The following is a 21,747-nucleotide window of genomic DNA, read 5'->3' as shown; positions in this document are numbered from 1 at the left end:
CTGACGGCACAAGGAGTTTGGGAATCTCAGGAGGTGAGATTACCGATCAATATTTTGGAACTCTGTGCAATTTTCAGAGCTCTTCAGTCTTGGCCTCTTCTGAAGAGAGAATCGTTCATTTGTTTTCAGACAGACAATGTCACAACTGTGGCATACATCAATCATCAAGGAGGGACTCACAGTCCTCTGGCTATGAAAGAAGTATCTCGAATTCTGGTTTGGGCGGAATCCAGCTCCTGTCTAATCTCTGCGGTTCATATCCCAGGTATAAACAATTGGGAAGCGGATTATCTCAGTCGCCAAACGTTGCATCCGGGCGAATGGTCTCTTCACCCAGAGGTATTTCTTCAGATTGTTCAAATATGGGAGTTTCCAGAAATAGATCTGATGGCGTCTCATCTAAACAAAAAACTTCCCAGGTATCTGTCCAGATCCCGGGATCCTCAGGCGGAAGCAGTGGATGCATTATCACTTCCTTGGAAGTATCATCCTGCTTATATCTTTCCGTCTCTAGTTCTTCTTCCAAGAGTAATCTCCAAGATTCTGAAGGAATGCTCGTTTGTTCTGCTGGTAGCTCCGGCATGGCCTCACAGGTTTTGGTATGCAGATCTTGTCCGGATGGCCTCTTGTCACCCGTGGACTCGTCCGCTACGACCAGACCTTCTGTCGCAAGGTCCTTTTTTCCATCAGGATCTCAAATCCTTAAATTTAAAGGTATGGAGATTGAACGCTTGATTCTTGGTCAAAGAGGTTTCTCTGACTCTGTGATTAATACTATGTTACAGGCTCGTAAATCTGTATCCAGAGAGATATATTATAGAGTCTGGAAGACTTATATTTCTTGGTGTCTTTCTCATCATTTTTCTTGGCATTCTTTTAGAATTCCGAGAATTTTACAGTTTCTTCAGGATGGTTTAGATAAAGGTTTATCCGCAAGTTCTTTGAAAGGACAAATTTCTGCTCTTTCTGTTCTTTTTCACAGAAAGATTGCTTATCTTCCTGATATTCATTGTTTTGTACAAGCTTTGGTTCGTATAAAACCTGTCATTAAGTCAATTTCTCCTCCTTGGAGTTTGAATTTGGTTCTGGGGGCTCTTCAAGCTCCTCCGTTTGAACCTATGCATTCATTGGACATTAAATTACTTTCTTGGAAAGTTTTGTTCTTTTTGGCAATCTCTTCTGCCAGAAGAGTTTCTGAATTATCTGCTCTTTCTTGTGAGTCTCCTTTTCTGATTTTTCATCAGGATAAGGCGGTGTTGCGAACTTCTTTTGAATTTTTACCTAAAGTTGTGAATTCCAACAACATTAGTAGAGAAATTGTGGTTCCTTCATTATGTCCTAATCCTAAGAATTCTAAGGAGAAATCGTTGCATTCTTTGGATGTTGTTAGAGCTTTGAAATATTATGTTGAAGCTACTAAGTCTTTCCTAAAGACTTCTAGTTTATTTGTTATCTTTTCCGGTTCTAGAAAAGGCCAGAAAGCTTCTGCCATTTCTTTGGCATCTTGGTTGAAATCTTTAATTCATCTTGCCTATGTTGAGTCGGGTAAAACTCCGCCTCAAAGGATTACAGCTCATTCTACTAGGTCAGTTTCTACTTCCTGGGCGTTTAGGAATGAAGCTTCGATTGATCAGATTTGCAAAGCAGCAACTTGGTCCTCTTTGCATACTTTTACTAAATTCTACCATTTTGATGTATTTTCTTCTTCTGAAGCAGTTTTTGGTAGAAAAGTACTTCAGGCAGCGGTTTCAGTTTGAATCTTCTGCTTATGTTTTTCATTAAACTTTATTTTGGGTGTGGATTATTTTCAGCAGGAATTGGCTGTCTTTATTTTATCCCTCCCTCTCTAGTGACTCTTGCGTGGAAAGATCCACATCTTGGGTAATCATTATCCCATACGTCACTAGCTCATGGACTCTTGCTAATTACATGAAAGAAAACATAATTTATGTAAGAACTTACCTGATAAATTCATTTCTTTCATATTAGCAAGAGTCCATGAGGCCCACCCTTTTTTTGTGGTGGTTATGATTTTTGTATAAAGCACAATTATTCCAATTCCTTATTTTATATGCTTTCGCACTTTTTTATCACCCCACTTCTTGGCTATTCGTTAAACTGAATTGTGGGTGTGGTGAGGGGTGTATTTATGGGCATTTTGAGGTTTGGGAAACTTTGCCCCTCCTGGTAGGAATGTATATCCCATACGTCACTAGCTCATGGACTCTTGCTAATATGAAAGAAATGAATTTATCAGGTAAGTTCTTACATAAATTATGTTTTTTTTTGCAGAAAGGAGATCGTTAGTAACCTTGGTGAGGGCAGTCTCAGTTGAGTGTTGGGGCCAGAAATCAGATTGCAGGGGATCAAGCAATGAGTTGGAGTACAGGAAGTGGGTTAGGCGATCGAAAACTAGTTTTTTCAAGGATGGGGTCAAGTGGGTAGGTAGTTAGGTGTGAGGAAGACAATAGGGAAGCCACCTCACTCTTAGTGGTTGGGAGGAGGGTGCAGAGAGCAGCAGAGGGGGTGACTGGGAGAGAAGTTGGGAGATTGCAGGCTTGTGTTGGGATATTTCTTTGGATGGTGTTTTATTGAAAAAGTAGTCAGCCAGGTCTTGAGCACTAAATGCAGATGGGGGGGTGCAGGTGGGTAGAGGAGAGAGTTGAAAATGGAGAAGGGTCTTTTATGGTTTAAATAGTGAGTGGATATAAGAGAAGTAGGTTTGCTTAGCTAAGTGAAGGGCAGAGGTGTAAGAGTAAAGAATGAACTTATAGTGCATGAAATCGGGTTCAGAGCGGGATTTCCTCCAGGCACGTTCAGCAGTGCGGGAGCATTTTTATAGGTGGCGTGTTTACTGGGAGTGTCAGGGCTGGAGCTGATGACGTGGGGCTTTGCGAAGTTGGGGTGGAGCGAGTGTGTCAAGTGCAGAGGAGAGTATTGTTATAGTGAGTTATAGAAAGGTCAGGGCAGGGTATTGTGGAAGTGTGGGGGAGGCGTATTTGAAAAATGTTGGAGAGTTGGGGAGAGTCTACAGTGTGCAGGTTTCTACAGGTGCGGGGGCAAGGGGGGGGGGGAAGTAGGGTTAGCCTGTATATTAAGATTAAAGGTGAGCAGATGATATTCTGAAATGGGAAATGGGCGACAGGCAACATCAGAGATAGGAGAATACCAGATCAATAGAGTATGCATCGCTGTGGGTAGGGAATAGGGTGGATTGTGAGAGGATAAAGTAGTTAGTGAATGAGAGAAGTTTAGAGGCAGCAGGGGCAGATGGGTTGTCAATGGGGATGTTGACGTCTCCCAGAATTATAGTAGGCGCATTTGTAGAGAGAAAGTAAGGAAGCCAGGCAGCAAAGTTGTCAAGGAATTGGGAGGTTGCCCAGGGGGGCGATAGATAACTGCCACTCTGAGAGAGAGAGGGGGGGAGACCAGGCAAATGCAGTGGACTTCAAAGGAAGAAAAGGAGAGAGATGGAAATGGAGATAGGTACTGATAGCAGCAGGAGGGGGAGAGTAAGATGGCAACACCACCACCATGTCTCTCACCTGGCCTAGGTGTGTGGCTAAAGTGAAGACCACCATGTGTGACAGCATATACATACATACATACATATACAGGGCTCAAAATTTCAAGTCCTAAGCTACTAGCCAGGGCAAAATGTCACTCACCACTTCTGATCTTACCCACTACCTGCCCACACCCACTACAAGGCCACACCACACCCACTACCCAACCTTTCTTTGCATATGTTTCGCCACTGTGAAACACCTTATTGTACAGTAATTTGTAATATTGTTTTTCTCTTGTTAAGTGTATCCAGTCCACGGATCATCCATTACTTATGGGATATTCTCCTTCCCAACAGGAAGTTGCAAGAGGATCACCCACAGCAGAGATGCTATATAGCTCCTCCCCTAACTGTCATATCCAGTCATTCTCTTGCAAGCCTCAACCAAGATGGAGGTCGTAAGAGGAATGTGGTGTTTTATACTTAGTTTATTCTTCAATCAAAAGTTTGTTATTTTTAAATGGTGCCGGAGTGTACTGTTTATCTCAGGCAGTATTTAGAAGAAGAATCTGCCTGCGTTTTCTATGATCTTAGCAGAAGTAACTAAGATCCATGGCTGTTCTCACATATTCTGAGGAGTGAGGTAACTTCAGAGAGGGAATGGCGTGCAGGTTTTCCTGCAATAAGGTATGTGCAGTTAATATTTTTCTAGGAATGGAATTTGCTAGAAAGTGCTGCTGATACCAAACTAATGTAAGTAAAGCCTTAAATGCAGTGACTGCGACTGGTATCAGGCTTATTAATAGAGATGCATACTCTTATAAAAATGTAATATAAAACGTTTGCTTGCATGTTTAATCGTTTTTATATGTATTTGGTGATAAAACTTATTGGGACCTAGTTTTTTTCCACATGGCTGGCTTGAATTTGGCCTAGAAACAGTTTCCTTAGGCTTCCCACTGTTGTTATGAGTGGGAGGGGCCAATTTTGCCGGATTTTTGCACAGCAAAAATTACAGACAAAGACCCAGCTTCTTCCTGCATGATCCAGGACATCTCTGGAGGGCTCAAAAGGCTTCAAAGTTGTTTTTGAGGGAGGTAAAAAGCCACAGTAGAGCTGTGGCAGTTGTTGTGACTGTTTGAGAAAAAAAAAAAAAATTGGAGGGTTACCTTAAGAAAATGTTTATTCAACAAGGTTTTATTTTACAGCCCCTTGCATGCATTGCGCCTGTCACGGCCGCGGCGGCATTCTAGTTTGAGGCCCTGGAAGAGGTCATCCATACAGGTCCATTGACTGAAATTATTGACAAGCTTAGAACACTTAAGCTAGCTAACTCATTTGTTTCTGATGCCATTGTTCATTTGACTAAACTAACGGCTAAGAATTCTGGATTCGCCATCCAAGCGCGTAGGGTGCTATGGCTTAAATCCTGGTCAGCTGACGTGACTTCGAAGTCTAAATTACTCAATATTCCTTTCAAGGGGCAGACCTTATTCGGGCCTGGTTTGAAGGAAATTATTGCTGACATTACTGGAGGTAAGGGTCACACCCTTACTCAGGACAGGGCCAAAGCAAAGGCCAAACAGTCTAATTTTCATGCCTTTCGAAATTTCAAGGCAGGTGCAGCATCAACTTCCTCCGCTTCAAAACAAGAGGGAACTTTTGCTCAATCTAAGCAGGCCTGGAAACCTAACCAGTCCTGGAACAAAAGCAAGCAGGCCAGAAAGCCTGCTGCTGCCTCTAAGACAGCATGAAGGAACGGCCCCCTATCCGGCGACGGATCTAGTAGGGGGCAGACTTTCTCTCTTCGCCCAGGCGTGGGCAAGAGATGTTCAGGATCCCTGGGCGTTGGAGATCATATCTCAGGGATATCTTCTGGACTTCAAAGCTTCCCCTCCACAAGGGAGATTTCATCTTTCAAGGCTATCTGCAAATCAGATAAAGAAAGAGGCATTCCTACGCTGTGTGCAAGACCTCCTAGTTATGGGAGTTATCCATCCAGTTCCGCGAACGGAACAAGGACAGGGTTTTTATTCGAATCTGTTTGTGGTTCCCAAAAAAGAGGGAACCTTCAGACCAATTTTGGATCTAAAGATCTTAAACAAATTCCTCAGAGTTCCATCTTTCAAAATGGAAACTATTCGGACCATCCTACCCATGATCCAAGAAGGTCAGTACATGACCACAGTGGACTTAAAGGATGCCTACCTTTACATACCGATTCACAAAGATCATCATCGGTTTCTAAGGTTTGCCTTTCTAGACAGGCATTACCAATATGTAGCTCTTCCCTTCGGGTTGGCTACAGCCCCGAGAATCTTTACAAAGGTTCTGGGCTCACTTCTGGCGGTTCTAAGACCGCAAGGCATAGCGGTGGCTCCGTGTCTAGACCACATCCTGATACAGGCGTCAAGCTTTCAAGTTGCCAAGTCTCATACAGAGATAGTTCTGGCATTTCTGAGGTCGCACGGGTGGAAAGTGAACGAGGAAAAGAGTTCTCTATCCCCACTCACAGGAGTCTCCTTCTTAGGGACTCTTATAGATTCTGTAGAAATGAAAATTTACCTGACGGAGTCCAGGTTATCAAAACTTCTAAATGCTTGCTGTGTTCTTCACTCCATTCCGCGCCCTTTGGTAGCTCAGTGTATGGAGGTAATCGGCTTAATGGTAGCGGAAATGGACATAGTGCCATTTGCGCGCCTTCATCTCAAACTGCTGCAATTATGCATGCTGAGTCAGTGGAATGGGGATTACACAGATTTGTCCCCTCTACTAAATCTGAATCAAGAGACCAGAGATTCTCTTCTCTGGTGGTTATCTCGGGTACACCTGTCCAAGGGTATGACCTTTCGTAGGCCAGATTGGACAATTGTAACAACAGATGCCAGCCTTCTAGGTTGGGGTGCAGTCTGGAATTCCCTGAAGGCACAGGGATCGTGGACTCAGGAGGAGAAACTCCTTCCAATAAATATTCTGGAGTTAAGAACGATATTCAATGCTCTTCTGGCTTGGCCTCAGTTAGCAACACTGAGGTTCATCAGATTTCAGTCGGACAACATCACGACTGTGGCTTACATCAACCATCTAGGGGGAACCAGGAGTTCCCTAGCGATGTTAGAAGTCTCAAATATAATTCGCTGGGCAGAGTACCACTCTTGCCACTTGTCAGCAATCCATATCCCAGGCGTGGAGAACTGGGAGGCGGATTTTCTAAGTCGTCAGACTTTCCATCCGGGGGAGTGGGAGCTCAGTTGATTCATCGTTGGGGCAAACCAGAGTTGGATCTCATGACGTCTCGCCAGAACGCCAAGCTTCCTTGTTACGGATCCAGGTCCAGGGACCCAGAAGCGACGCTGATAGATGCACTAGCAGCGCCTTGGTGCTTCAACCTGGCTTATGTGTTTCCACCGTTTCCTCTGCTCCCTCAACTGATTGCCAAAATCAAACAGGAGAGAGCATCGGTGATTCTGATAGCACCTGCGTGGCCACGCAGGACTTGGTATGCAGACCTAGTGGACATGTCATCCTTTCCATCATGGACTCTGCCTCTAAGACAGGACCTTCTGATACAAGGTCCTTTCAATCATCTGACTGCATGGAGATTGAACGCTTGATTCTATCAAAGCGTGGCTTCTCCGAGTCAGTCATTGATACTTTAATACAGGCACGAAAGCCTGTTACCAGGAAAATCTACCACAAGATATGGAGTAAATATCTTTATTGGTGTGAATCCAAGAATTACTCATGGAGTAAGGTTAGGATTCCTAGAATATTGTCTTTTCTCCAAGAGGGCTTGGACAAAGGATTATCAGCTAGTTCTTTAAAGGGACAGATTTCTGCTCTGTCTATTCTTTTGCACAAGCGTCTGGCAGAGGTTCCAGACGTCCAGGCATTTTGCCAGGCTTTGGTTAGAATTAAGCCTGTGTTTAAACCTGTTGCTCCCCCGTGGAGCTTAAACTTGGTTCTTAAAGTTCTTCAAGGAGTTCCGTTGGAACCCCTTCATTCCATTGATATTAAACTTTTATCTTGGAAAGTTCTGTTTTTGATGGCTATTTCCTCGGCTCGGAGAGTCTCTGAGCTATCTGCCTTACAATGTGATTCTCCTTATCTGATTTTTCATGCAGATAAGGTAGTCCTGCGTACCAAACCTGGGTTTTTACCTAAGGTGGTTTCTAACAAGAATATCAATCAAGAGATTGTTGTTCCATCATTGTGTCCTAATCCTTCTTCAAAGAAGGAGGAACGTCTTTTACATAATCTGGACGTAGTCCGTTCCTTGAAGTTTTACTTACAAGCTACTAAAGATTTTCGTCAAACATCTACCCTGTTTGTCGTTTACTCTGGACAGAGGAGAGGTCAAAAAGCTTCGGCAACCTCTCTTTCCTTTTGGCTTCGGAGCATAAGACACCTAGCCTATGAGACTGCTGGACAGCAGCCCCCTGAAAGGATTATAGCTCATTCTACTAGAGCTGTGGCTTCCACCTGGGCCTTTAAAAATGAGGCCTCTGTTGAACAGATTTGCAAGGCCGCGACTTTGTCTTCGCTTCACACTTTTTCCAAATTTTACAAATTTGATACTTTTGCTTCTTCGGAGGCTGTTTTTGGGAGAAAGGTTCTTCAGGCAGTGGTTCCTTCTGCTTAATCCTGCCTTGTCCCTCCCATCATCCGTGTACTTTAGCTTTGGTATTGGTATCCCATAAGTAATGGATGATCCGTGGACTGGATACACTTAACAAGAGAAAACATAATTTATGCTTACCTGATAAATTTTTTTCTCTTGTAGTGTATCCAGTCCACGGCCCGCCCTGTCTTTTTAAGGCAGGTCTAAATTTTAATTAAACTACAGTCACCACTGCACCCTATGGTTTCTCCTTTCTCTGTTTGTTTTCGGTCGAATGACTGGATATGACAGTTAGGGGAGGAGCTATATAGCAGCTCTGCTGTGGGTGATCCTCTTGCAACTTCCTGTTGGGAAGGAGAATATCCCATAAGTAATGGATGATCCGTGGACTGGATACACTACAAGAGAAATAAATTTATCAGGTAAGCATAAATTATGTTTTTGTAATATTATTTTTTTCTTCTGTTAAGTGTGATCAGTCCACGGGTCATCATTACTTCTGGGATATTAACTCCTCCCCAACAGGAAGTGCAAGAGGATTCACCCAGCAGAGCTGCATATAGCTCCTCCCCTCTACGTCACTCCCAGTCATTCTCTTGCACCCAACGACTAGATAGGAGGTGTGAGAGGGCTATGGTGATTATACTTAGTTTTATATCTTCAATCAAAAGTTTGTTATTTTAAAATAGCACCGGAGTGTGTTATTACCTCTCTGGCAGAGTTTGACGAAGAATCTACCAGAGTTTTTGCTATGATTTTAGCCGGAGTAGTTAAGATCATATTGCTGTTTCTTGGCCATCTGAGGAGAGGTAAACTTCAGATCAGGGGACAGCGGGCAGATGAATCTGCATAGAGGTATGTAGCAGCTTTTATTTTCTGACAATGGAATTGATGAGAAAATCCTGCCATACCGATATAATGTCATGTATGTATACTTTACACTTCAGTATTCTGGGGAATGGTACTTCACTAGAATTACACTGTAAGAAGTACATTAAGCTGTTTAATAACTAGAAATTATGTTTAACGTTTTTGCTGGAATGTAAAATCGTTTTCATTTGCTGAGGTACTGAGTGAATAAATGTTTGGGCACCATTTTCCCACTTGGCAGTTGCTTAATCTTTTTCTGACAGTTTCTGTTCTCTCTCATTTTGTGTGTGAGGGGGAAGGGCCGTTTTTTGGCGCCTTTTCTATGCATCAGTTATTTCAGTCAGCAGCTCATTGTATTTCCTGCATGATCCGGTTCATCTCTACAGAACTCAGGGGTCTTCAAACTTATTTTGAGGGAGGTAATTTCTCTCAGCAGAGCTGTGAGAATTATAGTTGACTGTGATAAAAAACGTTTATTCTGTAATTGTTTCCTGCTTTCAGAATTTGTTATCTTTGCTATTGGGATTAAACCTTTGCTAAAGTTGTGTTGTTTGAGGATTGAGGCTATAACTGTTTCAAATTTATTAATTTTCAACTGTCATAGATTTTCTGTGCTTCTTAAAGGCACAGTACGTTTTTAATATTATTCTAATTGAATTGTATTCTAAGTTGCAAGTTTATTTGCTAGTGTGTTAAACATGTCTGATTCAGAGGAAGATACCTGTGTCATTTGTTGCAATGCCAAAGTGGAGCCCAATAGAAATTTATGTACTAACTGTATTGATGCTACTTTAAATAAAAGTCAATCTGTACAAATTGAACAAATTTCACCAAACAACGAGGGGAGAGTTATGCCGACTAACTCGCCTCACGTGCCAGTACCTGCATCTCCCGCTCGGGAGGTGCGTGATATTGTAGCGCCGAGTACATCTGGCCGGCCATTACAAATCACATTACAGGATATGGCTTCTGTTATGACTGAAGTTTTGGCTAAATTACCAGAACTAAGAGGTAAGCGTGATCACTCTGGGGTGAGAACAGAGTGCGCTGATAATATTAGGGCCATGTCAGATACTGCGTCACAGGTTGCAGAACATGAGGACGGAGAACTTCATCCTGTGGGTGACGGTTCTGATCCAAACAGACTGGATTCAGATATTTCAAATTTTAAATTTAAACTGGAAAACCTCCGTGTATTACTAGGGGAGGTGTTAGCGGCTCTGAATGATTGTAACACAGTTGCAATACCAGAGAAAATGTGTAGGTTGAATAAATATTTTGCGGTACCGACGAGTACTGAGGTTTTTCCTATACCTAAGAGAATTACTGAAATTGTTTCTAATGAGTGGGATAGACCCGGTGTGCCGTTCTCACCCCCTCCGATATTTCGAAAAATGTTTCCAATAGACGCCACCACACGGGACTTATGGCAAGCGGTCCCTAAGGTAGAGGGAGCAGTTTCTACTTTAGCTAAGCGTACCACTATCCCGGTGGAGGATAGCTGTGCTTTTTCAGATCCAATGGATAAAAAATTAGAGGGTTACCTTAAGAAAATGTTTGTTCAATAAGGTTTTATATTGCAACCCCTTGCATGCATTGCGCCGATCACGGCTGCAGCGGCGTTCTGGATTGAGTCTCTGGAAGAGAACATTAGTTCAGCTACTCTGGACGACATTACGGACAGGCTTAGAGTCCTTAAACTAGCTAATTCATTCATTTCGGAGGTCGTAGTACATCTAACTAAACTTACGGCGAAGAATTCAGGATTCGCCATTCAGGCACGCAGGGCGCTGTGGCTAAAATCCTGGTCAGCTGATGTTACTTCTAAGTCTAAATTGCTTAATATACCTTTCAAAGGGCAGACCTTATTCGGGCCCGGGTTGAAAGAGATTATCGCTGACATTACAGGAGGTAAAGGCCATGCCCTGCCTTAGGACAAAGCCAAAACTAAGACTAGACAGTCTAATTTTCGTTCCTTTCGTAATTTCAAAGCAGGAGCAGCATCAACTTCCTCTGCACCAAAACAGGAAGGAGCTGTTGCTCGCTACAGACAAGGCTGGAAACCTAACCAGTCCTGGAACAAGGGCAAGCAGACCAGGAAACCTACTGCTGCCCCTAAAACGGCATGAATTGAGGGCCCCCGATCCGGGATCGGATCTAGTGGGGGGCAGGCTTTCTCTCTTCGCCCAGGCTTGGGCAAGAGATGTCCAGGATCCCTGGGCGCTAGAAATAATATCTCAGGGATACCTTCTGGACTTCAAATACTCTCCTCCAAGAGAGAGATTTCATCTGTCAAGGTTGTCAACAATCCAGACAAAGAAAGAGGCGTTTCTACGCTGCGTACAAGAGCTCTTGTTAATGGGAGTAATCCACCCAGTTCCACGATCGGAACAGGGACAGGGGTTTTACTCAAATCTGTTTGTGGTTCCCAAAAAAGAGGGAACTTTCAGACCAATCCTGGACTTAAAGATCCTAAACAAGTTCCTAAGAGTTCCATCGTTCAAGATGGAGACTATTCGGACAATTTTACCTATGATCCAAGAGGGTCAGTACATGACCACTGTAGATTTAAAGGATGCTTACCTTCACATACCGATTCACAAAGATCATTACCGGTACCTAAGGTTTGCCTTCCTAGACAGGCATTACCAGTTTGTAGCTCTTCCATTCGGATTGGCTACAGCTCCAAGAATCTTCACAAAGGTTCTGGGTGCTCTTCTGGCGGTACTAAGACCGCGGGGAATCTCGGTAGCTCCATACCTAGACGACATTCTGATTCAAGCTTCAAGCTTTCAAACTGCCAAGTCTCATACAGAGTTAGTACTGGCATTTCTAAGGTCACATGGATGGAAGGTGAACGAAAAGAAAAGTTCACTCGTTCCACTCACAAGAGTTCCCTTCCTGGGGACTCTTATAGATTCTGTAAAAATGAAGATTTACCTGACAGAGGACAGGTTAACAAGACTTCAAAGTGCTTGCCGCACCCTTCATTCCATTCAACACCCGTCAGTGGCTCAATGCATGGAGGTAATCGGCTTAATGGTAGCGGCAATGGACATAGTACCCTTTGCACGCCTACACCTCAGACCACTGCAACTGTGCATGCTAAGTCAGTGGAATGGGGATTACTCAGATTTATCCCCTTCTCTGAATCTGGATCAAGAGACCAGAAATTCTCTTCTTTGGTGGCTTTCTCGGCCACATCTGTCCAGGGGGATGCCATTCAGCAGACCAGACTGGACAATTGTAACAACAGACGCCAGCCTTCTAGGTTGGGGTGCCGTCTGGAATTCTCTGAAGGCTCAGGGACAATGGAGTCAGGAGGAGAGTCTCCTGCCAATAAACATTCTGGAATTGAGAGCAGTTCTCAATGCCCTCCTGGCTTGGCCCCAGTTGACAACGCGGAGTTTCATCAGGTTTCAGTCGGACAACATCACGACTGTAGCTTACATCAACCATCAGGGAGGGACACAAAGCTCCCTAGCTATGATGGAAGTATCAAAGATAATTCGCTGGGCAGAGTCTCACTCTTGCCACCTGTCAGCAATCCACATCCCGGGAGTGGAGAACTGGGAGGCGGATTTCTTAAGTCGTCAGACTTTTCATCCGGGGGAGTGGGAACTTCATCCGGAGGTCTTTGCCCAAATACTTCGACGTTGGGGCAAACCAGAGATAGATCTCATGGCGTCTCGACAGAACGCCAAGCTTCCTCGTTATGGGTCCAGATCCAGGGATCCAGAAGCAGTCCTGATAGATGCCCTGACAGCACCTTGGGATTTCAGGATGGCTTACGTGTTTCCACCCTTCCCGATGCTTCCTCGATTGATTGCCAGAATCAAACAAGAGAGAGCATCAGTGATTCTAATAGCACCTGCGTGGCCACGCAGGACTTGGTATGCAGATCTGGTGAACATGTCATCCTGTCCACCTTGGTCTCTACCTCTGAAACAGGACCTTCTGATACAGGGTCCCTTCAAACATCAAAGTCTAACTTCTCTGAAGCTGACTGCTTGGAAATTGAACGCTTGATTTTATCAAGACGTGGGTTTTCTGAGTCAGTTATTGATACCTTAATACAGGCTAGGAAACCTGTTACCAGAAAGATTTACCATAAGATATGGCGTAAATACCTATATTGGTGTGAATCCAAAGGTTACTCTTGGAGTAAGGTTAGGATTCCTAGGATATTGTCTTTTCTACAAGAAGGTTTAGAAAAGGGTTTATCCGCTAGTTCATTAAAGGGACAGATCTCAGCTCTGTCCATTCTGTTACACAAACGTCTGTCAGAAGTTCCTGACGTCCAGGCTTTTTGTCAGGCTTTGGCCAGGATTAAGCCTGTGTTTAAAACGGTTGCTCCACCATGGAGTTTAAACCTTGTTCTTAATGTTTTACAGGGCGTTCCGTTTGAACCCCTTCATTCCATTGATATAAAGTTGTTATCTTGGAAAGTTCTATTTTTAATGGCTATTTCCTCGGCTCGAAGAGTCTCTGAGTTATCAGCCTTACATTGTGATTCTCCTTATTTGATTTTTCATTCGGATAAGGTAGTTCTGCGTACTAAACCTGGGTTCTTACCTAAGGTAGTTACTAACAGGAATATCAATCAAGAGATTGTTGTTCCTTCTTTATGCCCAAATCCTTCTTCGAAGAAGGAACATCTACTGCACAACCTGGATGTAGTCCGTGCTCTAAAATTTTACTTACAGGCAACTAAGGAATTTCGACAAACGTCTTCTCTGTTTGTCGTTTACTCTGGGCAGAGGAGAGGTCAAAAAGCTTCTGCTACCGTTCTTTCTTTTTGGCTTCGTAGCATAATTCGTTTAGCTTATGAGACTGCTGGACAGCAGCCTCCTGAATGGATTACAGCTCATTCCACTAGAGCTGTGGCTTCTACTTGGGCCTTTAAGAATGAGGCCTCTGTTGAACAGATTTGCAAGGCTGCAACTTGGTCTTCGCTTCATACTTTTTCCAAATTTTACAAATTTGACACTTTTGCTTCATCGGAGGCTATTTTTGGGAGAAAGGTTCTTCAGGCAGTGGTTCCTTCTGTATAAAGAGCCTGCCTATCCCTCCCGTCATCCGTGTAATTTTGCTTTGGTATTGGTATCCCAGAAGTAATGATGACCCGTGGACTGATCACACTTAACAGAAGAAAACATAATTTATGCTTACCTGATAAATTCCTTTCTTCTGTAGTGTGATCAGTCCACTGCCCGCCCTGTTTTAAGGCAGGTAAATATTTTTTAATTTATACTCCAGTCACCACTTCACCCTTGGCTTTTCCTTTCTCGTTGGTCCTTGGTCGAATGACTGGGAGTGACGTAGAGGGGAGGAGCTATATGCAGCTCTGCTGGGTGAATCCTCTTGCACTTCCTGTTGGGGAGGAGTTAATATCCCAGAAGTAATGATGACCCGTGGACTGATCACACTACAGAAGAAAGGAATTTATCAGGTAAGCATAAATTATGTTTTTTTCTATCATAACAAATTAAATAATGCTACATACAGTAATACATTAACAAAAATAAGTGCACAGCAGTTGGCAACATCAACTAGGAGTTCTGGGGCAGACAACAGCTGGATAGAAAAAAGGAAGTTGTTAAACTGAGGGAATGCAGAGTGCTGACAGTCATGGAAGGTTATAGCAGACCTGGAGTTTTTTTTTTATTTATTTTTTTAATAGATATCATCTCTCCCTTCTTAACTCTTTCTCCACTCTCCACTCCACTCTCTCCCTTCAATTGCCTCTTTTTACCCTCTCCCTTCTCTCTCAGGCAATATCTTCTCTTTACACTCTTTCTCCTCTCTCATATATATTCTCTATTTTTTCTTCTCTCTACTCTCTATTCATTTTCTTCTCCACTTTCACTTTACATACTGTACATACACACACCATTTAACAAATGTTTTTATTTTTAATCGTTAAACAGCTCTCTGTCGCAGTGACATTGTATCTATAGAAAAACGCCCTGCTGCTCCTGAGGTTCACATTTCACCAAAAAAGCCAAAAAATAATGAAAGTGAAAGTGAAAGCCGATCAGCTACTACATTATCACCAGTAAAGCCAAAACCACCAACTCCATCACAAAATCCTCCTTTGAAAGGTAATTACATAAATAATTTCCTCATATATATATCAATCATTTTTGTGGAAAGTTTTTATGATCTTCATCAATCTTATTTTTTGTAGGTACTACTTCCACACCTACACAGGGGAAAAATGGAACATCATTTCCAAGAGCATGCCCCAAGTGCAATATATTATTTAACCTTTTGGAGCCAATGAAAAGACACATGAAGGTGAAGTGCAAAAATGTTTTTTTCCGTTCTTTAATTTGTTTTCTCCATTTCCTCTTTTAAATGCATATAGTGTTTCTTTTGTATCTATTCTACACCAAGCTTACCAAAATTACCAACATATATATATTTTTTTACAGTTTTGTTGTCCAGATAAATTACAGAACTTTTTCCTTGGAGTAATGTGCATTGAAACAAAAGGCTCTCAAGAGATTGTAGAGGAAATGGAGAAAGGAAAGCTAATCATGTTAGTTAGTGACTTCTATTATGGAAAGCATGAGGGAGACCTTCAGCTTGTGCAAAAGGAGCAGAAAACACACACCACTTTCAAATGTTTCAGCTGCCAGAAGGTTCTTAAGAACAATGTAAGGTATGTCCGCATTACTGGTCTTAAATTTATGGTTGCAAAACAGGACTGCAAAACTGCTCTACTGGAGCTTCATGACTCCTTTCTGTGTCCAAATAATATATGGACAAAAATGTGCACTGACTTGTAAACCTAGCTCATTTGGGCCTTTTAAAATACATTTTAAGGTTATAATATATTTGTATAGGTTAACTGTGATCCAGTGTGAATTATAATTTTTTAAGAGCACATTTGTTCTCTGATTTGTTTTGTGAGATCATCTTTGAGTTTCAAAGGTCATGTAATCATTGCCTTATATTCAGACCAATAAATGTAATATAAATCTTTTTTCAATAATGCATGATCTGCACATCCTCTCTATGGCCTTCTAAAAGTGCCTTTGTTTTCATTTTAAAGGGACATTCTACACCTTAGTCATCTTACTTTAGATTAAGCTGCAAATATCCTCCTGCACCCATTCCATATCATGCAGCAGTAACAGTAAAACAAGTTATTTTAAAATTACTTTTGTTTCTGGTCACTGTCTGCCAAGCTCTGCCCACTGATGACATCGCAATCTGGGCTGCATTAAAGGCTTTACTAGTTACAAAAAACTCACTAATTTGATTCAACAGACTGTCAGTGCTATTCAGCAGAGTGTATAAATGCAACTCAGATTGTGATGTCATTAGTGGGCAGAGCTTGGCCGCTATTTCAAAGTGTCTTTACATTGCATGCTATGGGAATTGTGTGTTCCCTGTAAATATATATGTATATGCTTATATACTAAATAGTTGCCATCGCTGCACTACTTACCCCCTTTGCTGCGTCTGACGGCATCAGACCAAGGCTTCCATAGTCGCCTATGGAAGCGTGCTCAATGCTCCCCAGCAATGCAAACGTAAGGTCACGCTCGCTTTTGCTGTGTACTTGTAATACCAGCGAACATTAGCGTGCTCTGGTATTACACAGTGGAGCACAAATATCGCTTTCATGAAAGCGATATTAAGCGCTCCACTTGTAATCTAGCCCTAGATATTTTGATGTGGGCGTTTGTACAATTTACTGTTGATTATGGGTTTAAATATAATTCTTTCCAGTTTCTTTAAACTGATAATGCCTAATCTGTCCCTCAACCTTTCACTAGTGGTAAAGTGAATACCTCTTTCAGGACTGTAAAAGAAAGCTTAAGGGTTACTGTTTATAGAGACCAAAATTACTTTAATATTTAGTGCTCCACTTGTAATCAGGCCCTATATATTTTGATGTGGGAGTTTAATTCATGAATTAACATAAGCATTGTATAATATATTGCACGTATATATTGCACATCTTTATATTTATATTTAAAGCTATGTACAGTTGATTATGGGTTTAAATGTATTTCCTTCTTAATATGAGGAGAGTCTATGGCTTCATTCCTTACTTGTGGGAAATACAGAACCTGGCCACCAGGAAGAGGCAAATACACCCCAGCCAAAGGCTTAAATACCTCCCCCACTTCCCTTATCCCCCATTCTTTGGCTTTCATTACAGAAGGTTGGCAAAGAAGTGTCAGAAGATACGGAGTAGTTCCTTATTGAGGGTAGTACTCTTCGAAATGGGACTGGAGTTTTAAGTAGTCTTGTTAGTTTCTTTAGATGGTGTGCTTTTTCCTTAGCAGGGCCAGGTCCTGCATGAGCACCATGTGACCGGGAGTGGTCACGTTTTTTTCCCTGCCTCCGATTCCTGACCGGGTGTCTGCGGAGAGGAGCATCTTCTCTATCTGTCTGGGTCATAGGAGGTGGTGAGTGCCCCAGCCATTGGGGGTATAAGGTGCCAGTTGTTCTATAATTTGATGTAGACGAGTTTTGAAGGATTCTGTTATTCTAGAGGGGGATCCCTCCAGAATTTGATACCTGTGTATATTCTGAGGAGGCTTGGGTAATCCAGCCCTCTGAATTATGTTCCTTATGCCGCAATAGGATGTTCTCGATCGGGTCAGTTGGATTTTTATGGAGAAAATATTAGAGAGCTATACTTTTGGACATAAATTGATAAAAAGAATAATGGCCCTATATACTTCTCCCTCAGCAAAAATAAAGATCAATGGTAATATCTCCAGTGCATTTAATATATCAAATGGCACAAGACAAGGGTGCCCTCTTTCGCCGACATTATTTGGCCTATGTATAGAAATTTTGGCCATACACATTAGACAAAATAAAAAGACAAAGGGGATCAAGGTAGGCAGTAGCGAATATAAATTATCTCTGTTCGCAGATGACATCCTCCTGACCCTGTCTGAACCATCTACTTCAGTAGAAGAATTTGTGAGGATACTTAGGGTCTATGGCTCTTATTCTAATTTTATGGTAAATACTAACACATCAGAGGCTCTAAATATAAACATGGATTCAAAAACATCAATCTATAGTATAGCAAATTTGCCCTTCAAAGAAGTAGATGCCCTGAAGTATTTAGGGGTATACCTAGCAAGAACTAGTAAGGAAATGTTCCAACTAAATTATGGGAACTTTAAAAAAACAGGTACTAATGAATTATCATTGTGATTTAAAAAGAAAATCTCGTGGTTAGGAAGAATAAATATGATCCAGATGAATATACTACCTAGATTTTTATATCTGCTACAAACGCTTCCCATACCGTTACCAAATACATATGTAGAAGAGCTACAGAAGGGAATCAATAGTGGATGACTGACTCTATTGTGGTCCCACCAGAGAAACTGTGTAAGATGGACAAATACTTTGAGGTCCCTTCTTATTCCGATGTTTTTGTTACTAGGGAATGGGGAAGACCGGGTATCCCATTCTCTCCCTTTCCTATTTTTAAGAAAATGTACCCTATAGCTGACACCGTCCGGGACTCTTGGCAGACGGTCCCTAAGGTGGAGGGCGCTATCTCTACTCTGGCAAAGCGTACGACTATTCCTATCGAGGACAGTTGTGCTTTCAAAGACCCCATGGATAAGAAGTTGGAGGGTCTTCTCAAAAAACTCTGTTCATCAAGGGTTTTTATTGCAACCAGCGGTCTGCATTGTAACAGTCACGACTGCGGCTGCTTTTTGGTTTGAAGCTCTAGAAGAGTCTCTTAGGACTGAGACTTCCTTGGAGGAAATACAAGATAGAATTAAGGCCCTTAAGCTGGATAATTCTTTTATTACGGATGCTGCCTTTCAGGTCACCAAATTGGCGGCTAAGAGTTTGGGATTCTCCATCTTAGCACAGAGAGCCCTATGGTTGAAATCTTGGTCTGCGGATGTGTCCTCTAAATCCAAGCTTTTGGCTATTCCTTTCAAGGGAAAGACTCTATTCGGGCCTGACTTGAAAGAAATCATTTCTGACATTACGGGAGGTAAGGGTCACCTCCTCCCTCAAGATAAGGCATCTAAGATAAGGGGACGACAAAGTAATTTTCGTTCCTTTCGTAATTTCAAAGGAGTCCCCCCTTCCTCTTCCGCTAAACAGGAAGGGAATTATCCTCAAGCCAAGCTCACCTGGAGACCCAACCAGGCTTGGAACAAGGGTAAACAACCCAAGAAGCCCGCTGCTGCTCCCAAGACAGCATGAAGGGGCGGCCCCCGATCCGGCACCGGATCTAATAGGGGGCAGACTTTCTCTCTTTGTCCAGGCTTGGATAAGAGACGTTCAGGATCCCTGGACACTAGACATCGTGCCCCAAGAGTATCATTTGGAGTTCAAAAATTCCTTCCCAAGGGGAAGGTTTCTTATTTCACGATTGTCTGTAGACCAGATAAAAAGAGAGGCGTTCTTACGTTGTGTTAAAGACCTCTCCACTATGAGAGTAATTTGTCCCGTTCCAATACAGGAACAGGGGCAGGGGTTTTACTCAAATCTTTTCGTGGTTCCCAAAAAAGAGGGAACGTTCCGACCCATTTTAGATCTCAAGAGTCTAAACAAGTTTCTCAGTGTTCCATCCTTCAAGATGGAGACTTTTCGGACATATCTTCGATTGATCCAGGAGGGTCAATATATGACTACCGTGGACTTAAAGGATGCATATCTTCATATTCCTATCCACAGAGATCATCACACGTTCCTGAGGTTTGCCTCTCTGGACAAACATTTTCAGTTTGTGGCCCTTCCTTTCGGACTGGCCACGGCACCCAGGATTTTCACAAAAGTTCTATGGTCTCTGCTGGCGGTTCTCAGGCCGCGGGGCATTGCAGTGGCGCCTTATCTGGACGATATTCTGATCCAGGCGTCGTCTTATCAGCTGACAGTCTCATATCGACATGGTTCTAGCCTTTCTAAGGACTCATGGGTGGAAGGTGAATCTAGAAAAGAGTTTACTAATTCCACAAACAAGGGTTCCTTTCCTGGGAACTCTAATAGACTCTATATCCATGAAAATCTTCTTGACGGAAGTCAGAAAGTTAAAGATTCTGAATGCATGCTGATCCCTTCAGTCCAATCCTCGGCCATCAGTGGCTCAGTGCATGGAGGTAATTGGATTGATGGTGGCGGCAATGGACATTATTCCGTTTGCTCGTTTTCATCTCAGACCTCTACAACTGTGCATGCTCAGACAGTGAAATGGAGATTATGCAAATTTGTCTCCTCAGATAGATCTGGATCAGGAGACAAGAGACTCTCTTCTTTGGTGGTTGTCGCAGGATCATCTGTCCCAAGGGACGTGCTTTTGCAGACCCTCATGGGTGATAGTGACAACGGACGCCAGTCTACTAGGATGGGGTGCAGTCTGGAATTCCCTGAAGGCTCAGGGTGTGTGGACTTGGTCGGAGTCTCTACTTCCAATCAATATTCTGGAGTTGAGGGCAATATTCAATGCTCTTCAGGCTTGGCCTCAGTTGGCTTCGGCAAAATTCATCTGATTTCAGTCGGACAATATCACGACTGTGGCTTACATCAATCATCAGGGAGGAACAAGGAGTTCTCTAGCGATGACAGAAGTATCCAAGATAATTCGGTGGGCGGAGACTCACTCTTGTTATCTGTCAGCAATCTACATCCTAGGAGTAGACAACTGGGAAGCGGATTTTTTGAGCAGACAGACGTTTCATCCAGGGGAAAGGGAATTCCATCCGGAGGTCTTTGCCACCCTGATTCTCAGATGGGGCAGGCCGGAGCTGGATCTTATGGCATCTTGTCAGAATGCCAAGCACCTGGGATATGGATCCAGGTCCAAGGATCCTCAGGCCGAACTGATAGATGCCTTGGCAGTGCCTTGGTCGTTCAACCTAGCTTATGTGTTTCCACCGTTTGCTCTCCTTCCCCGGGTGATTGCTCGGATCAAACAGGAGAGGGCTTCAGTGATTCTCATCGCTCCTGCGTGGCCTCGCAGGACTTGGTATGTGAATCTGGTGGACATGTCATCTCTGCCACCGTGGAAGCTTCCATTGAGGCAGGACCTTCTCATTCAGGGAACCTTCCATCATCCGAATCTAATTTCTCTACAGCTGACTGCTTGGAGATTGAACGCTTGATTTTTATCTAAGCGAGGGTTCTCTGATTCTGTCATTGATACCTTGATTTAGGCACGTAAGCCTGTTACTAGAAAGATTTATCTTAATATATAGCGTAAATATCTTTATTGGTGAGAATCCAAGCGTTAATCATGGAGTAAGATTAGGATTACTAGGATTTTGTCCTTTCTCCAAGAAGGATTGGAGAAGGTGTTATCAGCAAGTTCCTTAAAGGGACAGATTTCTGCTTTATCTATTTTGTTACACAAACGTCTGGCAGATATTCCGGATGTTCAATCCTTTTGTCAGGCTCTGACTAGGATCAGGCCTGTGTTTAGACCTATTGCTCCTCCTTGGAGTTTGAATTTAGTTCTTAAAGTTCTTCAAGGGGTTCTGTTTGAAACTATGCATTCCATAGATATTAAGTTGTTATCTTGGAAAGTTTTATTTTTGGTTGCTATTTCTTCTGTTAAGTGTGATCAGTCCACGGGTCATCATTACTTCTGGGATATTACTCCTCCCCAACAGTAAGTGCAAGAGGATTCACCCAGCAGAGCTGCATATAGCTCCTCCCCTCTACGTCACTCCCAGTCATTCTCTTGCACCCAACGACTAGATAGGATGTGTGAGAGGACTATGGTGATTATACTTAGTTT

At 42.8% G+C, this 21,747-nt stretch overlaps 1 protein-coding gene across 3 annotated transcripts in view; it reads left to right on the top strand.

The window, feature by feature from the left end:
• Window positions 1–21,747, top strand: part of ZNF280D (zinc finger protein 280D) — a 420,194-nt gene that overhangs the window by 170,414 nt on the left and 228,033 nt on the right. For all 3 annotated transcript variants that reach the window (XM_053717512.1, XM_053717510.1, XM_053717511.1), the window contains 3 exons: window positions 14,930–15,103; window positions 15,190–15,299; window positions 15,437–15,666. In XM_053717512.1, the coding sequence (XP_053573487.1) occupies window positions 14,930–15,103; window positions 15,190–15,299; window positions 15,437–15,666 (514 nt within the window). The remainder of the gene's footprint in view (window positions 1–14,929; window positions 15,104–15,189; window positions 15,300–15,436; window positions 15,667–21,747) is intronic.

This window comes from Bombina bombina, chromosome 6 (assembly GCF_027579735.1).
Source record: "Bombina bombina isolate aBomBom1 chromosome 6, aBomBom1.pri, whole genome shotgun sequence".
Taxonomy (NCBI): domain Eukaryota; kingdom Metazoa; phylum Chordata; class Amphibia; order Anura; family Bombinatoridae; genus Bombina; species Bombina bombina.
Note: the sequence above shows the minus strand (reverse complement) of the source record. Positions and strands in the feature narration are given on the sequence as shown.